General features: G+C 44.8%; 1 protein-coding gene and 1 long non-coding RNA gene across 6 annotated transcripts in view; both read right to left on the bottom strand.

The window, feature by feature from the left end:
- Positions 1–5,168: 5,168 nt before the first annotated feature.
- The window catches only part of Deup1 (deuterosome assembly protein 1), a 54,601-nt gene continuing 34,038 nt past the window's right edge, over positions 5,169–25,731 (bottom strand). For 3 of the 5 annotated variants that reach the window (XM_052189060.1, XM_052189062.1, XM_052189061.1), the window contains 4 exons: positions 25,548–25,634; positions 17,528–17,724; positions 8,758–8,869; positions 5,169–5,977 (listed from right to left, as the gene is read on the bottom strand). In XM_052189060.1, the coding sequence (XP_052045020.1) occupies positions 5,801–5,977; positions 8,758–8,869; positions 17,528–17,724; positions 25,548–25,634 (573 nt within the window). In that variant the 3' untranslated portion in view covers positions 5,169–5,800. Of the gene's footprint in view, positions 5,978–8,757; positions 8,870–17,527; positions 17,725–24,650; positions 24,738–25,547; positions 25,635–25,731 lie in introns of those variants that run through there. The other 2 variants (XM_052189063.1, XM_052189064.1) reach the window with 2 other exon arrangements.
- Positions 9,042–9,414, bottom strand: LOC127689413 (uncharacterized). Its single transcript, XR_007978906.1, has 3 exons — positions 9,345–9,414; positions 9,185–9,264; positions 9,042–9,144 (listed from the first exon to the last, which is right to left on the bottom strand). It is a non-coding gene; the product is annotated as an uncharacterized LOC127689413 (long non-coding RNA).

Genomic DNA, 25,731 nt, shown 5'->3' with positions numbered 1-25,731 from the left:
ATTTCAAAAATAGATTCCTTGTGACTTCCTATTATGGAATTGTATAATCTCAGATAAATGGTTTTATTTTTTCTTTCTGTCTGTCACACTCCCCTCTTACATGACTTAAAAAAAAAATAACCCATTGGGTTTGATTAGGGTTGCTGCCCTGAGTATGGACATGGGGCTACTTGCTGTAGTGGGGGAATAATCAGTGGCTACACTCCGCGGGCCCTCCCCACCCCCCACCCCCGCCCCCGGCAGCCATTAACTGGCCGTAGCATCTGTCTCACCTAGGAATGGGACCTTGCGCACCTCTCCTGCTCAGTTTGGTGCAGGTCTCACTTGTATAGGTAGCCATAGCCACTGCGAGTCGATGAATACATCAGCCACTCGACCTTAAGAAGCCAGTGTTTCACATAACTCTTTCTTTCTAGCACATCTTCTGTGATGTCCGGAGCCTTCAGAGGGTAGGTAGTAGGCCTCATTTAAGGCCGAGCATTCAACAGTCTCTTGCTCTCAGCACTGCCCACACAGAAAGAAGCCTCTCTGACTCACAGTAGTGGTATAAAGCAGCGATTCTCAACCTGTGGGCCGTGACCTTGTAGGGCTTGAACAACCCTTTCCCTGGGGTTGCCAAAGGCCATCTGCGTATCAGATTTATGCTGCAATTCATAGCAGCAGCCAAATTACAGTTACGAAGTAGCAAAGAAAATTATTGTATGTTTGTGGGTCACCACATGAGGAACTGTATTAAGGGGTTGCAGCGTTAGGACGATTGAGAGTCACTGGGATCAACATAGATATTTTAGAAGGCAGTTTGACAGCATGTCCATTTACCAAAACAACCATGGTGCCACTCTAGAGCCTAGAGCCTTCTCCAACCACGAGCTTTCGGCCAGGTTTATGGTACCAGGCATGAACTGAGCAGGGTCTAAGCCCCCTTATAAAGTTGTTGGTTATCCTTTTAACAGCCATGCCACTGTCGGAGCAGTGGACACATCTTGCCTGTTGTCGTCAGTCAGTATTGCAGCGCGCAGTCCTATGCTGGGTAAGGCCATTGATAACTTTTCTCTTCTTGCAGTCTCCACAGCACCTGCCTGCTAGCACAGTGGAAGCTGGCCCACCGGGATCGAATTTTCAGGTCAATTCTAGCCTGATTGATTCTGGTCTTCCAACCTAAGTGTGTGTTATCTTCAAGCCTGACCACCTAGCTTGGGTGGTCACACAGATAATGACAATAGCCTATATTGTTTTGAGGCCCTCTGAGGCCTCTCTGAGCAGCAGATCCTGGGGAGGATCCCACACCTGACAATGGGGTTTTCACGTAATAACCAACAGATTCTAGGAGCAGTAACATTTGCCCACGTAGACTAGCGCTGTTCAAATGCCCCCTTTTAAAAGTTATATTTCTAGTTAGCTTACAAATTGTGACTTTCTGAAAGGCCTTTCATATTGATTTGCTTTACGGACTTTGTACATTTCAAGTTGGGTTTCTGATAACAATTGTGTTTGTAACTGTACTGTTCTCATGTTGGTAATTTAGACCCTTAGACTCAACTTCTTTCTTGCTTTTATTTTATTTTATTTTATTTTATTTTTTGGTAAGTCAATTTCATTGATTTATTTTTCAGAGACATCTCTCCTTTTCTCTACATTCTTCACTTTGCTTTCTAGGCCTCATTGTTCCTATGAGTTTGGCGGCATATCTCTCTCTCTCTCTCTCTCTCTCTCTCTCTTTCTCTCCCTTTCTCTCTTTCTCTTTCTCTCTCTCCCTTTCTCTCTCTCTCCCTTGCTTTCTCTCCTCCCTCTCCTTCTTTCTCTCTCTCTTTCTCTCTCTCTCTCTCTCTCTCTCTCTCTCTCTTTCTCTCCTCCCTCTCCCTCTCTCTCTTTCTCTCTCTCTCTTTTTCTCTCTCACTCACTTTAGGCTCCTAGATTCTGGAGAGATTTGAGCCTTTTCCTATTTGCTAATGTATGCATTTAGTTACTAAATTTTCCTTTTAGCACTGCTTAAGCCTGCTTTTGAGGAAGTCCTCCTCACTGAGCCAAGGTGTGTGTCCTGGCTCTCAGGGTGCATAGCCTATTAAAGCCTCAGCTGTTTGTGATCTCTGACAGGATTAGGCTTTTCTTTTCCTGGAGAGAGGGCGGTTTTTGCTTTGATTCTTTGACAGATTTTCCAGCTCTAGTTCACAGGTATGGGGGGAAGCATTGGGTCTCTGGGGCCACCCCAACAGTGTATCACAGACTGGAGGCTCAGGTAGCTGGAATACACTGTCTCATGGGTCTGGAGGCTGAAAAGTCTGAAATCAAGGTGTTGACTGGGTTCCCACTGAATTCTGTGAAGAACCACCTGGGGTCAAGGCCTCCTTCCTAGCGGCCTGCAGTTAGCTGTCAGTCTTTGGCATTCCTTGGCTGACAGAAAGAAGCACAACAATCTCTTCCTTTACCTTCTCACAACAGTCCGCCAGTGCACATCTGTGCCTCTAGAGCTGTGAACAGCAAACTATTGTTTGCAAGTTATCTGAGCTAAGGTATTTTGCTATAGTGGCATAAATAGACCAAGACAGCAGGCCATCACACTTGAAAGAACACAAGTTGACTGGATAAGTGGGAAGCTTTATTTTCTTTTTTAAAAGAATGATCTATTGTCTGTGTGCACGTACAGGCTTGCACATGCCGCAGCCTGCCTGTGGAGTCAGAGGACACCTGCATGGACCCTGTTCTCTCCATCCACCTTTCTGTGGTTCCAGGAATTAAATTCTGGTTGTCAGACTTGTGTAGAAAATACTCTGCTGAACCATCTTCCCAGCCCTATTAATTATTTTATTACTTTTCCCCCCTCGTGTGAAGAAAAATACAACAAATTTAAGACTGAATAAAGAAAGCTGATGTCAGGTGAAGTGTTGAAGGGGCGATTTAAAACAAGCTCGTTCATGAATTGATAAACCCATGCACGGAGGCAAGTGGCCCTTAAGACACACTCTTCCGCTGTCTTTCCATCAAGGCCTAAGAATGCTCTTTCCTAGAGATCTTGTCAGCCAACAAGGTTCATCTATGAGGTCTCCCAGAGGAGACCAAAGTGGTCCAGGGCTTAGGATATAGTGAATTCTAATCATTTCTCTTTGGTTTGGGATGTACAAGATGTAGATAAGATCAGATGGCTTTGGGGTGGTTTGGCCATCGGCTCCATTGCTGAAAAACACTTTCTTCCCATCTTTTTTTTAAAGATTTATTTATTATATCTAAGTATAATAGATTTATTTATTATATCTAAGTATAATATATCTACAGCTACACTGTAGCTGTCTTCAGACACTCCAGAAGAGGGCGCCAGATCCCATTACAGATGGTTGTGAGCCACAATGTGGTTGCTGGGATTTGAACTCAGGTCCTTTGGAAGAGCAGCCAGTGCTCTTAACTGCTGAGCCATCTCTCCAGCCCTCTTCCCATCTTCTAAGGGTATCACTCACAAGCTTTTTTTCCTCTATTGTTTGGGGTTTCAGTTCTTTTTTAAAATTTTTAGCTATTTATTTGAGTGTTCTATTTGCATGTATGCCTACATAAGAGGGCATCAAGAGCCACCACTAGGTTTCTGGGAATTGACCTCAGGATCTTCAGAAGAGCAGTCAATGCTCTTAACCACTGAGCCATCTCTCCAACCCTGGAGTTTCAGTCCTTTTTATTTTTGTGGTGCAGTGCCATGTTGCTGTAGTTGATTAATCCATCCATCCACTCTAATCTCCCCAGCGGCCAATGTGTTCCTTGCTACCTTGCCCCAATGCTCTGGATTCTCAAATGAAAGACACATGGCCAGGCACATGCACAGGCAGCCTTCTATGTTAATATGACGTAAACAACTCCGTGCCGGGCCACTCTCAAACTTGCATTGCTAACACCTTCCCTACAATACTCTTGAATTATTACTTATTAAAATTTATATTGTATCTTTGCTACCTTGGGCCCAGGCCTACAGCCTTCCTGGGCCCTGACCCCTGACTCTTACATGGTTGCAGTGTCTCTGTCTCTCTGTCTCTCTGTCTCTCTGTCCTACACTGCTCAGGCCTGGACCTTACCCTCCCACCCCATCCCCTGTTCCCAGGAGCAAGACACCTTTCTCCTCCTCCTGCATTTCTTGCCTGGGAATCCTAAAAGTCCTGCCCCTGTCTCCCTGCCCAGCCATTGGCCACTGGCAACTTTACTTACCAATCAAAGCCCAGATGGAGGCGGGACCCTCAGCATCCTACATGCAGACATGCCAATTCCTGTGTAATTTCCAGAATCCAATTAATATAATACACGCAATAAATCAAATCCACAACAGTGCAGGATCAACCTCAAGGATTCAAGCAGTGTTTTATTTTCATCATGCCCAGGCTAGAAACTAGTCTATAACATAAAGGGACCACAAATCCTATGGTTTTCCTCTCAAGGGGCTTTCGTGGGCACATTAAAGGCATGGAACTCTTCTGATGTTTTGAATATATCTTTATTTCCCATCTGCCTGCTTACAGGAAGTGCTATTGTAATGAGAAGCCAAGAAATCCAGGAGTTTGCTTCTATCCTGCTTACTACAAGATAATTTTATTTATTACTGGTTTTAATGGCCTACATGTGAACGTGTGTTTACCTGTGGGTGCATGCAGAGGCCAGAGGGTGGCGTCGGTGTCCTGCTCTGCCATCTCTTCACAGTCCTTCCTGAGCCAGGGTCTCTCATTGAACCTGGAACTAGGTTGGCAGCCAGCCGGCCCCAGTGATCTTCCTGTCTCTGACCACATAGCATGAGGCTTACGGGTATGTATAGCCACATCCCGTCTCTTCACACCATTGTGTGGATCTGAATTCAGGTCCTCAGAATTGAGCAGCAAGTCCTCTTTCTCCCCAAGGCACCATGTTGACCCCTAACATACTAGTTTTTCTGATGTCAAATGCCTAAGTTTAAATGGTGCTGATATGTGATATGCGTGTGCGTGTGCATGTGTGTGTGTGTGGGGGGGGCATTCATGCATACTATAGCATGTGTCTCTGTGACTCTGTGTCTCTGTGTATATTCCATCGTTAAAGAACGGGGTATTAGCTTAGCATCCTTGTGTATTTGTTATGTGAATTTCATTGTTCATATTTTCCTATTACTCCTGTAGAAACTGGGCACTCGGAAGCAATTGACTTTTGCATTCCTTTATTATATTACAAACAGTGGTGATTACAAAGGAGACGGAGGCAACATGATGCCCTGCATTTGCTGTGTCGTAGTGGCAGCATGGCTCTGGCACAGTGCCTTCTACTGTGCACACTGCACATTCAAAGTCCTTGGTGTTAAGGCAGAATACCACAAAAGTGACTATAAAAGCAGCAAAGACATATCTGTTTACTTCTGAAACAAATCTTAGGTGTCTACACAGTCCTTTCACTTTAGAAGTCCTTGGGTTTTGTGCCCAGCACAGAGTGGCTATGCTCAGCTTCCTCACATTTTGGAGCTGAGCACTTCCTTTCCTTGCTGCCCGTTACACAGGAAATGGGGCCTTGGCATACATGATTAAAGTCAGAAATAATTCAGTTATAATCCCAAACCGTTCCTTAAACAGGAAAGACACTCTTTGGGGCTATTCATGTTTATGCTATCCTAACAGAACAATTAGTATGTGAAATGCAGAAACAGAAGCAGCTTTATGGAACAAAATCCTATTTTCTAGCTGCGTTCTAGAAGTGATTTACTTGTGGAGACTAAACCGGATTTCTCGGTTTTATGAGTCCGCTTTGTAAGTGTTTCTCGGAAGCCTTTCTTTTTCTCGTGGAGAGGAAGCACACAGGAAAGGCGCGACGCTCACACGTGTCTGCTCTGCTTGAGTCTGGTGTATTTGTTAAGCGTGAACTCGGTGTGTCTCTGCAGCTCGTCGATGTGTGTGTTGAGCAGCTTCTCAAGCTCCTTCGCCCGCTTCTCTTCCTCCATCAGGAAGTGCTGTGCAGCTAGGGAAGCCCGGAGGGACAGATCTGGAGGAGACTGGAGAGAGGAGAGGTGAGGAGAGGTAAGTGAGGCTAGACCAAGGCAGAGCCTTTACAGCTGCAGGCGCGCACGTCTCTGACAATCAGCTCCGCAGCTTAAGGAAATCCCGAGTTGTGGGCAGAGCCTCCTCCTCCTGGAACATAGTCCTTGCTAATGAAACCCTCAAGAATTTAAGGCATCTCAGCACTAACCCCTTAAAGAGCACTAGAAAGGAGACTGCAGGGACCAGCGACAAACCCAGGGTGGATGTCAGTTCCCGGGATCCCAAGCAGAGCACACTTTGTTGACTCACAAGCCAGCGACCCAGAAATGGGCAAGTCCCAAATCTCAAGTGAAGATGGAGCAGACCGCATAAAGATGGCTCGTAAGCGAACAGAAAACAGGCTAGGTTTGATGAGGACACTGAACCCCTAGGGGAGTTAGTCAGGGAGGTCTGCCTGGCCGTGTGTGTGTGTGTGTGTGTGTGTGTGTGTGTGTGTGTGACTGGTGCTTCAGTCCTCCCTCATGAGTCAGGCTTAGAAGAAGAAATCTGAGTGATGTCCTGTGTACCTAGCTGGGAGGTGTGGGTGCATTTCACAGCTTGTGATATGTTTAGTGTATATTTAAACATGAAGGAAAATGTTATGGAATAAAGGACAATATTAGTTTTATTTTAAAAAATAGAAAATTATTTAAAAATTATGTTTTGATTTTCCAGGTCTTGTGTCACTTTCCCTCTTCACTAGCCTTTGAGACAGTGTTTCATGTCGCCCGGGCTTGCCATGTAGTTGAGGATGACTTTGAATTCCTGATCGTCCTATTTTTTTTAAAAGATTTATTTATTATATATAAGTACACTGTAGCTGTCTTCAGACACACCAGAAGAGGGCATCAGATCCCATTACAGATGGTTGTGAGTCACCATGTGGTTGCTGAGATTTGAACTCAGGACATCTAGAAGAGCAGTCAGTGCTCTTAACTGCTGAGCCACCTCTCCAGCCCTGACCATCCTATTTTTAATCACATTAGAGCTAGCTACTTTCCAGGTAGGCGCCAATGTACTAGGCTGCCTTTACTGTCTTGTGCTTTTATTAGGAAGAATGAAGTTTTATGGAAGTGAACCTGGTTAGAAGTTTAGTTCATCAATACGTAAGAACTCATTATCATAGCAGGTGGCAGCAGAGTCCTGCAGCCTTATCCGAGGGTTAAATCCCAACTGTACCCCTGCACTGGGTGCAGCCTCTCCACCCCAGTCTGAGGAAACAGCCTGGAACATGCAGTGTCTGCAGACATACTGAGCCCACTGTGTTTATCCTGCAAACACAGGGCAAACACACTCTGTCCAGGACAAAGAAGATCAGAAGCGGCCGTCCATCATGTGGACTAGACACTGTTAACTCCACATTCCCACCCTGGGCTAATTATGTGTCACAGCGAATTCCATAGGTCCTGTCTGTCTGGACACTCTAAAGGCCATCCCTGTGGAATAACATTAGGCAGTGAGGCCCATGAATTCAAGGCTTGAAAATATGCAGACACTCCAGAGGGTGAAGCAAAGCCCCCCACAGAACCCAGGCAGGGGCTTGACATGTTTTTAGGTTGTGTGGGGCAGGCAGGGATATCCATGTAGGGTACAAGTCAACATGCACAGAAGTTCTGTGTTCTCGAATAGAATGACCTGATGCTGTCTATCACTGGGCAGCAGAGAAGGCTGGCGAGCCTAGAAGAAAGCGGGGGTGGGGGGATGGGGGGAGGTCCACAGTGGGTTCCGGATAGGTCAGAAATCCTGCCACTGAGGCAAGGTGAGCGGTAAATCCTATTCTAGAAAAATCTCCAGTGGAAAGAATTCCTTGTACATTTCATAAGCTTCAGGGGGAAGGTCGTGTTGCAGAAGTTTAAGACCAGAATGAGGCTGTGCCCCCTGCAGCAGAAGCCTGTGTGCGCCTGTGTGCTCTGCAGGTCACTCCCTCTTCTGCTGCTCAGCCCAGGATGACACAGAGCGTGTAGCAGTCACACTGTTACCTGTCCCATCTTATGTCCTCGGCAACCCCAGAGGATCCAGTAGCAGAGTGGCTCTCTCACTGAGAGCTACGTAGGAACCTTCTGTTGACTCCCAGGCCACCGGAGCCCAGGAGACGTGCCACCCTCCAAGAACACTGTGGTTTCTAGACCTCACAGGGTCCCGCACGCTGTGGAGAGGGGAGGGCTTTCTCTGCCCTGGACATGGTCTGTATTCCTGGCTAACCTCTCTCACCTCAGGGAAGGAGGGCTCATTTTGATGTTCTGTGGGATAACCTGGCATATGGTCACGTATAAAACTTATCTGGATTTGCTTGCTGGTGTCTGTCATCCTAACACTTGAGAACCTGACTTGGGAGGACTGCTCCAAGTTCAAGGCCAGCCTGTGCTACATGCTGAATTCTGGACTCAGCCAGAGTAACATTCTGTCTCTAAGAAACTGAAAACAAGCAGAAGCCTTAAAGGCATAGCTGTTGATTCGAGATGGGCTATCAGGTTCTCTCTGTTCGAGACAGGTGTGGTGAAATGACCTGTGTCTTCTTTCAGAAATGGTGCTGCACACCTTTAATTCCAGGGCACTGGAGGGGGAGGCAGTTGGATCATTGAGATAGCCTGGTCTACATCGTGAGTTGTGAGAAGGCTACGTAGTGAGACCCTGCCTCAAAACAGCAACAACCAAACCAAAAAGAAGTGACATTTTAATCTAGCTGTCCTTTTCTATATTAGACTTAGGATTAAATAATCCACCCTTAAGGGAAAACCAGCTTTCAGGAACTCACCAGAGGGAGGACTTCATTGTCACCAGCCAATGGGCTTGCCATTTCTTTGGTCTGAAATGGTAAAGGTGACAAGGGTGTCGGGCTTCTGTTCAGCTCACAGTCTTGGCTAATTCTAAAAGAGAAGAAATGCATATCAGTGCCCTTCCTAAGTATCTTAGTTTCCAACACCCCCCTATTTTTTTTTTTAATTTTTCTTATTGCTGTGATAAAACACCATGACTAAGACAACTTATAAAGGAAAGTATTTACTTTTACTTATGGTTTCAAAGGGTTAGAGTTCACAATGGTGGAGCGAAAGAACAGCTGAGAGCTCACATCTTGTCCACAACCACAAAGCAGACAGCTAACTGGGAATAGATGGCCTGAGACTATTGAAGCCTCAAAGACCTCCTCCAGCAAGGCCACACCTCCACCAGCAAGGCCACACCTCCTCCAGCAAGACCACACCTCCTCCAGCAAGGCCACACCTCCTCCAGCAAGGCCACACCTCCTCCAGCAAGACCACACCTCCTCCAGCAAGGCCACACCCCCTCCAGCAAGGCCACACCCCCTCCAGCAGGGCCACACCTCCTCCAACAAGACCACACTTCCAAATCCTTTCCAAATAGTTTCACCAACTCAGGACCAAGTATTCCAATATACAAGGCTATGGGAGCCACTCCGATTGAAACCACCCAACAAAGGCCGTGCTTCTTGTAGCTGAAGGTTTTGATTTCCCTGATGGTCAACCAGGGAGTTCAAACTCAATGACTGAGTTTGCCTGGGTATTTCTTTGAAAATAAATGGTCTTTCTGAATAATCTCAAATTCACTTTAAAAACTTGGAATGTAGAATAAAGAGGCAGGAAACACAATGGTTGCTAGGTAGCCTCAGTCTTCCTAATTCTGTGTGGTCATTTTGTGTTTCCAGGCCATTTAAATAATTGAGGCACATTTGACAGAAACCTCAGAATACAGGCCAGCGCTGCCAAGGGCAGTTCTAAGGAGATAGCTTACGGTTCTCTGCTGGGCTTGTAGGTGTTCATAACAAGGTATGCTTTGTGGACAGGGAACTGTATCTCTGTGTTAACCAGCTCCTCTGGATTCACTAGCTCACACTCCGATTCCTACCCACACCCCCCCCCCCCCAGATTCCCCACACACTTAATCTGATTGAGCTCTCTGCCTTTCTCTTTCGCTCATGGAACGGGGTCTCAGGACACGTGGAGGGTCCGTGCATGCAAAACACACAGACAGAGCACAGTGCCCGCCGGCCACAGGCTATACACCTGTAAGGATGAGGTGTCATCTTGATTCCTTGTTTGATCTTCAAAAAATATCACATTGTGGATATTACCACAGATAAAGAAACTAAAATGTAAAGTTAAGTTAGCTACCCAGTCACTTGTTTCTTTTTTCTTTCTGGTCCTGGGGAATTGAGCCCAGGTTTCTGTAAAAAATACTGGCAAAGTGCCTTACCACAGGCTATACCCTAGCTCTATTTGTGTCTTATTTGAGATAGGGTCTCCTTGGACTTAAAGTTCCTTTGCCCTTGTGCCTCTGCCTCCCCTGACACTCCAGGACCACTGACTGTGAGATTATATGCCTTTGAGTCACCAGGCCCACTTCAATCATTTAATTGTACAATATTTTTTGCTTTTGAGATTACAACATAACTACATCATTTCCTTCGTTTCTCTCCCCAAACCCTCCTGTACACTCCTCCTTGCTCTCTTTCAAATCCATGGCCTCTTTTTTCATTAATTATTGCATGCATATATGTATATGCTTATATACTCCTAAGGATAAACTGCTCAGTCTGTCTACTGTTACTTTAGATTGCACAGTAGGGAAGCCAGCAACAGTCCACACAGCTACGGCACCTGTGAGCCACACCAGCACGTGGCGACAGCCAGCAGCTCTCCAATTGGACTGAAGACCCGCTCAAGAGGGTAATCATGCCTGTGCTAGAGACTAGCCAATGCCCCAGGACTGGTAAAGTCATGGATCTTGGAAGAGAACTGACAATTTTACTAAATCAGCATAGCCCTCACCCTCAGGAAGGACACTTCTGTTTGCGACAATCAAAAGTTATTACAGAAAATCATCCCTAATCAAAATGTAGAGCTGTGGAGCCCCTTCCCAGTGGATACATCTACAATGTAGCTCATGCGCTTAAGGCTCAGGGATTATTGCAGAACTCGGAGCAGAGAGCCTGGGAGAGGCGGAGCATGGCGTCTGCTGGGAGACTCTCTCCAAGGAATGGAAATCACACCCATGGTCGCCCCAACATGATGCCCAAATGTGAACAGAGCAACGAGGACACCAGTGGACATGCCAGGGTGGGTGGGGAAAGGCCATGGGGTCTCAGCTCTCTACAAGAACTACAGGCAACCAAGGGAGCCTGAAGGGAGAGGTATCTTCCAGGAGCACCAACTGTTTATCCATACCAAACGCTCAGCCCTGGAAACAGTGGTCTCCTCTAGAAGTGACAATAGCTAGCTAGGAACTGGCAAATCTGAAACCAAGTGTGAGCTTTCCTGAAGGAAACCCACAGTAAGGATGAAAAACACTATGGAATTTGCCAATTGGGCTAAAATATTGGGTGGGAAATGTTAAGTAAAAAAATCACTGGCTGGATAAGTGAATAATGAAACAAAATGACAACCATTAGAATTGGACCAAAGACCACCCCACCCAGCCTGTTTGACTAAATGTCTTTCATTCAAGTGGGGCTTAAATTTAATCAAATCATCAAAGACCTTGAAAACATAAAAATCTGTTTGAAAGCTCTTTATCCTTACTACTAGACCCAGGTTTCCCACAGGTGTTAACCATTTTCAAAACTGCTTTGAAACGATTGAAAACTCCCACACTGTGGTTTTCTGTTCTCCTTCTGAGCTTGGTCTTACGCAGACAGACGTCATCCACAGAGACTTGCTTCTTACGCAGACAGATGTCAAGTCTATGCAAATGGCACTAGCATGGCGCAAGCCTCTGCAGATCAGCTCAGAGAAACAAACAAAATGTGCCTCTCGGTTTTACTTATCTTGAAATAAATCTTTTCCCCCAGTATCCCACACCATAATTACTATGGAAACAGAACAGCAAATTAAATGGAAATAACATGGTTTATGATATGAACAATAGATGAAACATCTCACAGTTCAAACTGAACAGTATCAATTGCATAATGCACGCTCATCAAATCTCTGGCTTGTGCCTAGTATCTACACTTCAGGGTGGAAAAACAAGACAATTATAGAGGTGACCTGAGAAACACTATGTGTGTGTTTAAGTATGTGTGTATGTGTGTGTGTTTATATATGTGTGTATGTGTGAGTGTATATGTGTGTATGTATATGTAATCTCAACTGCTAAAGTTTTATACAAAGTATTATTTGTTCCAAATTATCTAATTATTCCAATTATCCATTTTACTGTGGATGCAGAGACGGCTTTATGGCAATAATTACTAAGATTTATGTAGGAATATTTTTTATATTATAAGATCAATAAAATATTGAGATTGAAGGAAAAGACTACATTATGAAGTAAAGTGCTTTGGCTTAAATCATCTTTATAGCTGAAAGCTCTTCTAGAACATAGCTATTCAAATACTTCATAAAACCACCTTGCACAAAATGCTGCACGGATCACTTTAAAGTGGGCTTCAGAATTACTGCAGAAGGCTTTTACTCGCCACTCTCAGGTTGAACTGTTCAATTAGCTTTCCCACGGGCCCTGTCCTGGGCCGCTAAGTACGCCTGGCTCGTCTGCTGCATGGAGGGGAGACAGAACTCCTCATGGAGTGTGAGGTTCTGACTGCAGTTTGCAAGACCTCTCACATGGGCCTCCTGTGGCTGTGGGATGACGTCCTAGCAGGGATGAGAGCCCACTGCTGTCACCTCCTTCCAGCCTTGTCTTGTCACCGTCCCCAGGAGCTCCCCATTCTGTGGCCTGTGCTGCCTCCTGGCCTGGAACCTTCGTCTGGTCTGCTGTGGTCTGCTCCTTATCGGCTAATACCATAGTAGAGAGTTTTCATAGCTTATTTTTGGCTTCTAGATTTGTCCCTTGACAAGGGACCTGGCAAGCAGTAATGACAAACCTGCTGATTTGTGGGGTTTTCCTATTAAACAGTGTATTAGCTAGATGTGAAGCCATCTTAATGATTAATGTTTCAAATTACTAGTCTTTTCTCAGTTCATGATATAAGAGTTTAAACCATGGATTTACTTTTTAAAAGATTTATTTTTACGTGCATTTGTGTGTGGACCCACGTTGGATAATGTGCCCCCATGTATACAGGAGGTCAGAGGAAGTAAATCCCCTGACCTGCGGTTCCCGGAGGTTGTGAGCCGCCTGATGTGGGTGCTGGGAGCTGAGTCAGGTCCTCTGGAAGAGCATGAGTGCTCCTAAGCTCTGAGCGTCTCTCCCGCCCCCGGGGCTTCTCTTTTAAGTGTGTGTTTTCATATAAAGGCAAGCTCTGTTTATTACAAAATTAGTTTGTCATTAAAATTAGTTAGATAGTAATAGTTCTGGGTCCCAGTACTCTAAATTATCTAATTTACTCAGCTCGTAAATTATCCTGCAACTTGAAAACACTATCTTTTAAGAACTATTCAGAGCACCTTAACCAAATTCCATTGTGTCTCATAAGGTTTTTAGAGTGGTGAATATAATATTATTCTAGAAACTAAATGCTTTGAACCACCTGAAAGCGCTAAAAATTTCAAGTGAATGAACATTAAGATATCACTTCAAAAAGGGGTGAAAGACAACAGAAGTTAGGAATGAATAACAGGTTGTTTAAATCACTGGCCGCTCGGATCTTACGCCATTACAAGGGATAACTCCTTAGCCCATGACCTTGAGATTTGTGGGGTAATTTTGTTTTCCTTTTCCAAATACTTTAACCCATTGATATGTAAGGATGATGGGTATTTTCTGGTTAACTTATGCCTGACAAATATATGGATATATCCTACATGCACAGACCCACAACATACACATACACTTATAAACTATATATATATATATATATATATATATATATATATACACACATACACACACATATATATATACATATATATACACACACACATATATATATGCATATATATGCACGCAGATACATACAGATACATACATGCTCATGCGCACACACACACACATATATACAACATAAACACAGATACATACAGACACATACATTCATGCTCACATATACACAGATACAAATACACAACATATACATACCACTCATTCAGATACAATACACATATATACATTACACATATTTATACATACATATGCACACATGTGTGCATACACATACATGCGTGCACATGCACACATTTAACTTTCACTACTTGACTCCCGAGCCAGGCTGTAAGGGAGACCTCCTCTTCCACTGCTGCCATCAGCAGGGAGCTAGCTGCTTTCCACCTTTCCACCACTGAGCTCCCTGTGTCCCCACATTGCAACAGCTTTTCCCCATTGTGGGTTTTACCAGGCAATAATTTACTCGGGACATTTGAAATGCTGTTTCTTTTCAAAACCAGGTCACCAAAGAACACTGAAATCAGACAAAGCATTAAAACAAATGTAATGAAACTTTCAGCAAACGGAACTGGCAGAGCACAGCTTTGCAGTGGGAACAGTTTTCCAGGCTGCTTATTAAGATAATCTCCTGCTGAGCTTTTACCTCTTCCTGCCTCTGCCCCCCCCCACATGTCTTATGTTTCTTGGGCACTTTTAATACATGCTATACTGCCTGACAAAGGAAGGTGAAGCGTCAAGAAAAATATTTTTGAAATAACAGACTGCAAAGTAACGGCAGGGACCCTCACCCGAGGCTTCCTACCAGAGGTGCTCAGGGAGCCAGGAGAGAGGGAGCTCAGAGCCCTCAGCAACTCACTGACATCAGCCAGCAGCCACACAACCCCGCCTGGCATCTTCAGGACTGTGCCTTGCTCTGCGGAGACTGAAAGCAGTGAAGCACTCTGTGGGGTTCTTATTCTGAGTTAGGAGATGACCTCTTAGAGCAGGCTCCCAGTTCTACTGAGTGACTGACGTGTTCAGCCATCAGACGCCAGGGCCTCTTCATTTCCACAGTTCTTACACTGAAGCCTCCAGGTACCCAGCACAGCACCTTCACGATGACACGACCCCCCCCCCCCATGGCCCTCCAACCATGAGACTCCCACTACAACGCCTGTACCACACGGCTACCACAGGGAGTCTCCACAATGGCACCCACCATGACAACCACATGGCATTACTTTCACCATGGCACCCTCAGCTACAACACCACCAGCGCAGCATGTCTACCACAGCACCCCACCACAGTATGCTCCCACAGCACCCCACCACAGTATGCCCACCATGGAACCCACCACAGTATGTCAACCATGACACCCACCATAGTATGCCCCCACAGCACCCCACCATAGTATGCCCACCACAGTATGCCAACCATGACACCCACCACATATGCCCACCACGGCACCCACCACAGTATGCTCCCACAGCACCCCACCACAGCATGCCCACCACAGCACCCCACCACAGTATGCCCCCACAGCACCCCACCACAGCATGCCCACCACAGCACCCCACCACAGTATGCCCACCACAGCACCCCACCACAGCATGCCCACCACAGCACCCCACCACAGTATGCCCCCATAGCACCCCACCATAGTATGCCCACCACAGTATGCCAACCATGACACCCACCACATATGCCCACCATGGCACCCACCACAGTATGCCCACCATAGCACTCCACCACAGTATGCCCACCATGGCGCCTCCAGCACGGTACCCACATTGCAGCGCCCTCACTACAGTACCACCACTATGACACCCTGTCCAAGGCACCCCCACCCCAGCACCTTGACCTTCCCTCATTCTCCCCTTTCTAGAGAGGGGTTCATTTAGCACTTTGGAGAGATTGGGGTTAGTTTCAAGAAGCTTGCGAATTGTTAGAATCCATCTTTGGAATTGGAGAGGTAGCTCCAATTTCTAGAGACACTTGGTGCTCTTGCAGAAGACCAGGGTTCAGTTCCCAGCATCCAGGTAGCACTTCACAACCATGTGGAGCTCTAGTTTCAGGGGAAGCATCCCTGATGTCTGGCCTCTGTGGACACCAGGCATGCTCATGGGGCATGTAAAGACATGCAGACAAAACATACATATATAAAAATAAACCTAAAATGGACATGGATCCATCCTTCTAGTGACCATAGGATTGAGAGAGTGAAGGGAGAACACTGCTCTAGAGAATGTTGAACAAAAGCTGGGCGGTGGTGGCGCATGTCTTTAATCCCAGCACTTGGGAGGCAGAGGCAGGCGGATTTCTGAGTTCGAGGCCAGCCTGGTCTTCAGAGTGAGTTCCAGGACAGCAAGGGCTACAACAGAGAAACCCTGTCTGGAAAAACCGAAAAAAAAAAAAGAAAAGAATGTTGAACAGAGGGTGATGGAGAGATGGCTCAGTGATTGAGAGCACTGACCGCTCTTCCAGAGGTCCTGAGTTCAATTCCCAGCAACCACAAGGTGGCTCACAACCATCTGTAATGGGATCCCATGCCCTCTTCTGGTGTGTTTGAAAAGAGTGACAGTATACTCACATACATAAAATAAATAAATCTTTAAAAAGAGCGTTTAACAGACTCCCTGTGCCCTGCTTTGGTCTGTTTCATAGATTTTGCTTAGCTACCAAAATGAGTTTTGACATCACCTTCTTCAAAATTCAGGTTTAGCTTGGTCACCAAAATATGCATCTTAGCCACCATGAGTTATCATTAAGGTGTTAGCATTATTACAAATTTTGTAAATATTGCAAATAGAACATTACTAATAATATTAGTGATAGTGATCAGCGCACATGAACTACACATACCACGTGATTCCCTCCTACAATCCCCACTAACAGCCTACAGACGAGAAACCGTGAAGGCATTGCTAGTAGTTCCTGCTAAGTATCTCAGGTTTCTGAGGACTGGATCTCAGTTTCAGTGAGGTCTGGACTTTCTTAATCACCATGAAAGATGAAAGGCTCATGTCAGAGAAGTTTGGCGAAGCCAGCATACCACAGCCCTTCTCAGAAACCCACAATGTAAACCAGCATCTTCGTGGCCCTGAGAAGTTCTGTGGAAAAAAAGAATCGCTTTGCTGAGCACTTTGTAGTTTTGAGGAAGCAGTGATCTGCCTCTAGAGACCTTTTGTTAAAACTGAGTTAATTAGCACGGCTCGTTCACATAGCGACTGGTGATGTGAGCCGGCCCATTTTAGAGATCATGGGAGTAAAGTGGACAGCAGTTACTCTTCCATGCGCTGTTCTCACTGCCCGTGGGACTCTTGCTTACGTGACCAGCTCTAAGTCACCACCGCAAGTGACAACATCATTGAAGGACAGAAAGAAGTGACACCTCCTCATGTTTTCTGTTTTGCTTTAAACAGAACAGCAGATCTAACAGTAAACTCCAGTTTCCCCCATTTTCACACTGTTGAAAAGTAAGATCACTTATCTGTAGAGCATGTCTTCTTGCACGTTCTGAAGTGAGTAGCAAACAAAACTCCCCAAGGGCTCTGCAGCCGTCCCTCCCCCGCGTCCCCCCCCCCCCCCCCCCAGCTACTGCCAGTCTGTACTGGCTACAAAACAGCGTCCAGACTCCTGTTATCGCTACCACAGAACACAAGCACCTGCGGAGGTCACTTTACATTACTTCCATCTTCCCCAAGAGATTTCTAAGGGTCTGTTCTTCATGGCCGAGCGAGCATACCTGTCTCCATTGGTCTCCGTTTTCAGCTGGCTCTGGTAGACGTATGCCCCTGCTTCGTCGTAGGTGCTCTGATTGGCCCACGCTGCCTTTCCACTGATGTGGAGCTTGGCGAGGTCGCTTCGGAGCCGCTCGTTCTCGTATTCGAGCTTGTTAATTGATGTGTACCTCGAGTGCTCCTTGTTACTAAAGTCCACAGTCTAGGGAGTAAAACAGACCCCCACTGAGTGGCTGTTGTGCGACACTCATTTTCCGTGTCTAGATTCCTATATTGGCAAGGCCCTTTCATTTGAACCAGATGATGTGAACTCTCTGTTTCCCCCTAAAGATTTTAGATATAAATTTAATTATTAGTATCAATAAATTAATTAAAATATATTTTAAAAGACCTTTAATGGTTGCATTAAAGAGGTGCTAAGTTTATTTAACCACTCCTACTCTTGAAAACAGTCTGTTTCAAAGTCATCTATAGAGCTGTGACTTCCTCACACACAGACCTCTGCTGGAAGTTCTTTAGAACACAGGAGAAGCTGAAGGAAGGCCTTTGAGGCCCTCAGTAGGAAGTCATCTCCGTGCCACATTGCTGTCGTGTATTCAGGGTGGAGAGATGGCGCACAGGTTACAGTCTCTTCCAGAGGACCAGAGTTCAGTTCCCAGCACCCACTCTGGGCATCTCATAACGACATGTAATCATGTAATTCCAACTCCAGGGGATCTGATGCCCTTTTCGGGCCTCCAAGGACATATGAACATATCACACACACACACACACACACACACACACACACACACACACACACACACAAATAAAAATGAAAATAAATCCTTAAAAGAATCTCATAAATCCCCACCAGCACTAACCTACAGGTCCTATTTTATTACACCCACAATTTAATATTGCTGTTTGTCAGGTTTCCCATGGCAGGTTAAACAGAGGTGGAATATGTGTCCATGCTCTTTGGCAACTTCACTCTGTGGGGTCTCGGTTGCTTCTTGTATTCTTTGGCTGTTTTTCCACTTAGGAGTTGCTTCTTACTAATATCAAAACATGTTTTAACACTCAAGACAGAAATCCAGAGCATCTTAGGTTGGTTGAAAGTATGTTTTTTGTGTGTATGTGTGATTTTTAAAAGATATTTTTAAAGTTTTAATTGTGGTATGTTCCATGTTTTCTCTAGAAAGGGACTTTGTTGTTGTAATTTAAAAAACCTCATCTTTCCTTTGTTCCTTCCTCTTTGCTTCACATTCCAACTGTATTTTCTTTTTAAAGAACTATTAAATATTTACTTTCACTTTCTTCTATTTGTTTTATGATTTCATTATTCTACATTTAATTTTTTCGGTTATTTTGAGTTAGTTTTGCTATAAAACTAGAGAAGACAGTAAAAATAATAAATTATTCCAATTATTCAAATCGCATATTGATTAAAACATTCATGCCCCATGGCTGGGTGATGTAACAAATTGCATGCTGAACTTATTGTGGACTGGGGTTGAAATCTGGACCATTTTGCTGCATTGATCTTACAGCTGAGACAGCGGCAGCACTGCGCATTTGGAGCAGGGTCGATTCACAGGAGAGCTCTGCTTCCTCAGGTATTAATGCCCCACTCCAAGGATGTAAAGGGAATATATTTAAATTGCAAAATTAACAGTTTAAACAAGAGGCTTAGGGATTTCTCAGGCTGTTTTAATTAGACATTGTAGGAAGTTTCCAGGGCAGGTATATTTTGTGTGTGTGTGTGTGTGTGTGTGTGTATGTGTGTGTCTCTGTGTGTGCATACTTGTATGCATGCTTGCTTGCTTGAATGCACACATGTATGCATGTGTGTGTGTGTACTGTTCTTTTCATAAAGCTTTGTAAATTACACTCTATTCTCACACTCTATTCACACAGTCATAAGAGAGCTGTGCTTGGCTCTCTCTTGTCCTCCGTCCTTCCAGTCCTGTGTATTGAACGTCCTAAGATGCATTGTGGCTGATGGTACAGCAGTTCTCTGGGATCAGAAGAGCAATACCTCAGCATAAAATGCTCGACTCAAGCAACACATCGCTTCTGAAGCTCCAAACATTTGGGATTTGAGGCCTAGAACACTAAATGTTTGGAGCCTAGACATGTCTTTTGGAAATCTCTAAATTTCCAAGCATTGAGAACCATCCACATAGAATAACACTCACAGTCACCCCCAACTTCCTCACACTGTGAACAACTGCATATTGATATCATTCATACCATCATGTTAGTATTGCCTGCTATGGCAGCTTAGGAAATGCAGAGAAAGGTCTGGCCCCTGGGCGGAGACTCTCAGAAGGGCATCTAAGCATCTCACTGAGACCTGGGGAAACTTAGCCATCCATTCTGTGGCTGCCCTGGCCAATCTTTCTCCACGGCTAGGTAGGGCTCTGCCCGTGGGACAGTGGCCTGCAAAGTGGTCTTCTCACCACTGCCGTAGGCATCTTTGGTCAGCTTTCTTCTCCAAGGATGCAAAGGAGGAGCCTCAGAATTAGGCACCAGAGACATGCTCAACATGTCTGGGGCTGCTGGGGGGACATCTCACTGGTGAAGAGCACTGGCCGCTCTTGCAGAGGCCCCAGGTGTGGTTCCCAGCAGGGACATGGCAACTCAACTCATAACTTACCTGAATCCTTAACTTCTGTTCCAGGGAATCAGACACCCTTCTGGTCTCTGCAAGCAATATGTGCACATGGTAATCATACATGCACACCCCCCCCAAAAAAAGGGAAAGAAAAACCAACTACTACGTTAATATTATCCAAATATCACAAATATTAGAAGGCTGAAAATAATGTATATATTTTGTTTCTGCCTAGAGTGAAGTTTCAGTTCTAATCACTTAAGTTTATATTCATCTACTCTAATTATTCCTGAAGTAACCTAATTATGGATTTTTTATACTTATAGAATTTTTTTATTTTTTATTTTTATTTATTTTTATTTTTTATTTGGTTTTTTGAGACAGGGTTTCTCTGTGTAGCCCTGGCTATCCTGGAACTCACTCTGTAGACCAGGCTGGCCTCGAACTCAGAAATCTGCCTGCTTCTGCCTCCCAAGTGCTGGAATTAAAGGCGTGTGCCACCACTGCCCGGCTTACTTACAGAATTTTAATACACAGGAAGAATATTCATTTCATGAAATTTGAAAAGTGTATTTTACAAAGTAAAATAAACTAGCAATTAGAAACTGATAAACTCTATTAATAAATTAACTAGGGGGCCGGAGAGAGGTCTCAGCGGTAAGAGTCCCAGCTGGTCCTCCAGAGGGCTCACCTTCTGTCCCCAGCACCATAGCGCACAGTCTGCCATCCCAGCCCTATGAATCTGATGTTCTATTCTGGCCTGCACAGGGATTAAACACTTGTGGGACACACTTGTGGATAGTTGCAAATCATCATGCAAACAAAGATAACGTCTATATATTGATATGCTCAGCAGTTCACAACACGGACTCTATAACATCTGATCTTCTGCTCTTTCGCACAACCTGGAGTAAAAAGGTGCTCAGGAAATGAATTAGAAAAAAATCATAGAAAAACTCTGGTGGTTGGTATAAAAAGGATGCCTGCTTCTGAAATCTAATTGGTCAAAATTTTAATTGCTATTATAATCTTTTTTAAATGTGAAGGGGAGGGGGAGAAAAGAGGGAGAGAGAGAGGGAGAGAGAGACAGACAGACACACACATACACGCACACACACACACACACACAGAGAGAGAGAGGGGGGGGGGGAGAAAAGAGAGAACTTAAAGGTAAAATTTATCCAAGTAACAGAGTCCTCAAAGCCATTCCTTTTACACACTAGTAAGACGAACATGTGAGTCAATTATCCAAGACCAAGAGAAAGGAAAGGAAAATCAGAATTGGGTATGACGGTTCACATCTGTAAGCCTGACACACACTCACACACACACACACACACACACACACACACACACACACGGGAGGCTGAGACAGAGGTTCAAGGCTGGCCTCAGACAAGCAATGAGACCCTATCTCAAACAGGAAACCCTAACAACGGAACTTGGGGGATGGGAGAGAGTGAAGCTGTAGCTCTGACTAACTTTAGTAGTAAGGAAATAAACTGAAGTGGACACATTTTCTAAAAAGATACAGATTCTCCAAATGACCTTGGGAAAAGATAGAAATTTGAATGAAGGGAGAGGGGATGGGAAGGGCTGGTCTAAGCTTTTCAGTAGACATCCCACAGCCAGAAACCTCCCATGTGTGTTCAAAAAAAACTTTAAAACAAGTACAAGGAGCTATGCCAAACCTTACTTTAAATAAGGCCGTTTCACACCAAACTATGGTGGGTTGAAGCTCCCTACAAAAAACGTGTTCAAGTCCTAGCCCCTGGTTCCTCAGAATATCACCTTATTTTAAAACAAGGGCTTCACAGAGGGCCTGAATTGAATGCCCAGGCAAAAGGGAAAATCTGACTCATGAAAATCATGGGACCACGAGTCAGACACCGGACCACAGCACTGAGACCGAAGTAGGAGGAATCTGTACACAGATTAGAGGGAGTGTGGCCCTGAGGACATCTGTTTGGGACTTCAGGCCTCCTCCTGGAGTCCTGCTGTTCTAAGCAAACACACTGTAGTATCAAGCTAATTTAGGACTGGGAAGATTTATCCCAGGAACCTAAATTTGGACAAGATCAGGAAATATGTCAACCATAGTCCCTAACACACCAACAAAGGCAAGGGGAAAACTCACACAGAGTCATGTGTTGAAAAGGCTCAGAGAAATCATTTCACAATATGAAATCATAGATGAAAAACAAATTTACACCCCCTCAAAACTCCAAAAGTGTGATATTTGTAGTCAGAAACTAGAAAACTTTCCAGCAAGTACTGTCATGGCTCAAGATTTTCCTGTGTTAGCAAGGATAACACAGTGTGATAGTAACAAGAACAGGTGTGAGTGGCGGGGTTGGGAGGGGTGGGGGGAGCGCTGGACTCCACGGGCACAATGGCCTGTAGAAGGCAGGGAATAGGTGGGACCGTCTTCAGTGTTAGCAATTAGCTGCTTGGTGAGGTGAAAGCACAGCGCTCCATTTATAACAGTGCAGGACGTGTAAGTAACTTGGGAAATAATTTTAAAGGAAGGAAACATGAACTAGTCAAAGAAAAATTGCATTATTGGGAAATGTGTTATAGAGAAATGGGGAATCACACCATATCTTATTATAATAAAAGCGTTAAGTCTTCAAAGTTAATACAAAAATGAATCCAATTTCAGATAGATCCCACGGGAAATTACAAGGGGGAACCTGATACACTGAGCTTGGTCTGCATGAAAATTTTAACTGTGCGCTTACATATTGGATTTCAAAGTACAATCTAAATGGATCGAACAATTGGATGAAATTGATGAAACCTCTGTAAAAAACACAAAAGCATGCACGTGGAGAACCCTGTTACCAAAGAGGGAAGCTCCAAAGACATCAATCAAGAGCTGGTGACTTTTGACAAGTCACTGCTTAAAACTTCCTGCATGGTGAAAACAAAGCTACAGAAAGCAGACTGGAAAATGCTCCTAAAAATTTTTCCTAAAGAAAGGAAAACTAACATCAGAGGAAATACATAACATGTATCTAGTTCACCTTGCTACAAATCGCCAACTAATGGGGCCACCTGTTGTCAGGGAGCTGCGCATCAAAGTGCTGGGAAGACAGGTTGCCGTGGGAACAGTGCAGGCAATGGAAACAGCACAGCATAAAAGAGAGGAAGGAACAGGCTCCGATGAGTGCGCTAACCTTACAGCGCATGTCCGTGAGGGCAGCCCACGGTTCCTCCTCCAGGAAGCTGCTCATGCGGGCTTTTATGAGATATTTATTCAGGTGAAAATATGAAGTCATTTTTCAAATACGCTAGGGCTGAAATAGTTGTGAAAAAGTCTAGTAAGTTTTTGGTATATCCACAGCATGGAATGTTGTAAAACTATCACAAAGGGCAAAATATGCTTGAGCCAGGTCCTGTAGAAAGGGACGTTGGAGCAAACAAAAATAAGACACACAGAAGTATGTCTCTGTATGTGAGCCTAGTTTAAAAAGTTATATGTATCTGTATATGTGAGTGTGTGTGTGTGTGTGTGTGTCTGTGTGCACCTTGAACCTTTTGTATACAGGAGCCTGAAGAATCAGAGGTCAGTTTCAGAGCCCCTGCAACTGGACTTGGCAGGTAGTTGTGAGCAGGGAGTGGGAAACTGACTCAAGTCCTACCCAAGAAACAAGTGTTCTTAAAATGCTGAGCCATCCCTTTATCCCTGTGATCATTTTTTTTGTAAATATACTAAGTGATGGATACAAACCGAGTAGTTGCTGTCTACTGTAAGGCACGTGGGACAAGATGCAGAAGAGAAGGGGGTGGAGAGGCTACAGAACGACCGTGCTCCGACGTCACCTGCCTGCACATGCTGGGTTCATTCACAGACAGCTATGTACAGTTTGGATGAGTGCAAACTTTCCTGGCACTTACTGGGTTGTATTTCTGCCACACACAGCTGGAGGGCAGCTCTGGGCAATGTCGAGCTGCGCATCTATTTGGTGGAGACTGTCTCCCCAGCTTAGCTGTGCAAATAGTCAGGGGGCAGGAGACGCAACAGGGGCCACCACGTGCTTGTCAGCATAGCCTCCTCTGCTGCCCGCTCGGGGCTGGGGGACTCGGCGGGGTGGGGGTGGGTAATTAGCGGCTGCTTTTCTATCTGTGTGCTTTACTTCTTTAAAAAGCAGATGATGTCAATGAACAAAGCCAAAATCCTACAGGAGAAAGGGAAGCCCCTCAGCTGGGCTATGGTGACCTGGGATACATATAGACAAACACTTAATTGAACTGATGTACATATATGTGTGTGTATACATATATATATATACATACATATATACATATATAAACACACATATGTATCTAGTCACTTCAATATGTATATACATGCATATATACAAATATATATATATAATATATACACATATGTATGTATGTATGTATGTATGTGTATATCCATGGAGCTGGGATTTGCTTTTTGTGTCCCACATTGGGAATGAAAAGGCGGAGGTGACAGGCAGGTTTTTAATGTAGCAGATAGGGAGACCAGCAAGCTTCCCTTTTTATCCATCTGTGCTCCAATCACAGGATCCACAGCCATGCTCAAGGAAGAAGGGAGAGTGCTTCCAGATGCTTCTACTGTCTTGATGCTGGAATACGGACTCATGTGAGAACAGGTGCACAACACGACAGAAATAGAACATTGGCTTCAGAAGGGGCTGCCACGGCCTCGACCCACATTATTATGGCCAAAGGAACAGGTTAACTTAAGCAGCCATGATGCCAAATTTTTTTACATTACCTTTCTGTTCCTTGAACAGTTAAAAAAAATAACGGTAGGATTTTTTTCTAAGTGAATAAAAGAAAAATATAACAAATAATGCTAATATTTCAATATTTTGACCAACAAGTTCTACAAAAATCCGACCATCGACGTCTACATTAGACAATGGAAGCGAGAGGCTTGGAGCCATTTAAGTTGTTTATGAGAACAGGTAGAGCCAGGGGCTAATTCATGTATTCGGTTAACAAACACTGAACGCTTGCTCTAGCCTGAGTTGTTGGCCGTGCCAACTTCCTGCTTGTCATCAAGTTGAAAGGGACAAGCCACAAAACAAGTCAGCCAAATACAAATCAAGCAAGAACGGAACAAATCATTCTGACTCCGGTTTGTGGGCAGGGCTTCTTTGAGCATAAGGTTGGCACTGAATTCCGGCTGTCTAGGATATCTGGTTTCAAGCAACTGCAGGATTAAAAGCCAGACAACTGCATGCTTTGTATGTTTGGGAAATGATCAGAAATGAACCCAAGCCAGGTAACCCAGCCTGGGCAAGCCACTGCGGGAGGCAGCGCGCAGCTCGGCGCTCCTAGTGCGCATGCTCAGTGACCACGCCGATGGCCAGCCCTGACCAGTCAAGCCACCTCCTGTTCAGTTTGGGGGAATGAATTCAGCGTATTACCAAGTACCGTGCAGGGTCTAAATCGCCCATCATTCCCTTCAGGTGTGTGTTTTCTGTTCTGACAGCTTTGAATCTTCTATCTGAGACCTGAAAGATTAGCAGATAAAAGGCACATGTCTCACAATGGAAGCTTGTCATTTGTTAATAAACCCTGTCCAGATGGGTGCAGAGACTTTCTGTGGTA

This window comes from Apodemus sylvaticus, chromosome 7 (assembly GCF_947179515.1).
Source record: "Apodemus sylvaticus chromosome 7, mApoSyl1.1, whole genome shotgun sequence".
Taxonomy (NCBI): domain Eukaryota; kingdom Metazoa; phylum Chordata; class Mammalia; order Rodentia; family Muridae; genus Apodemus; species Apodemus sylvaticus.
The sequence above is the reverse complement of the archived record's forward strand: the minus strand, read 5'-3'. Positions and strand labels throughout refer to the sequence as shown.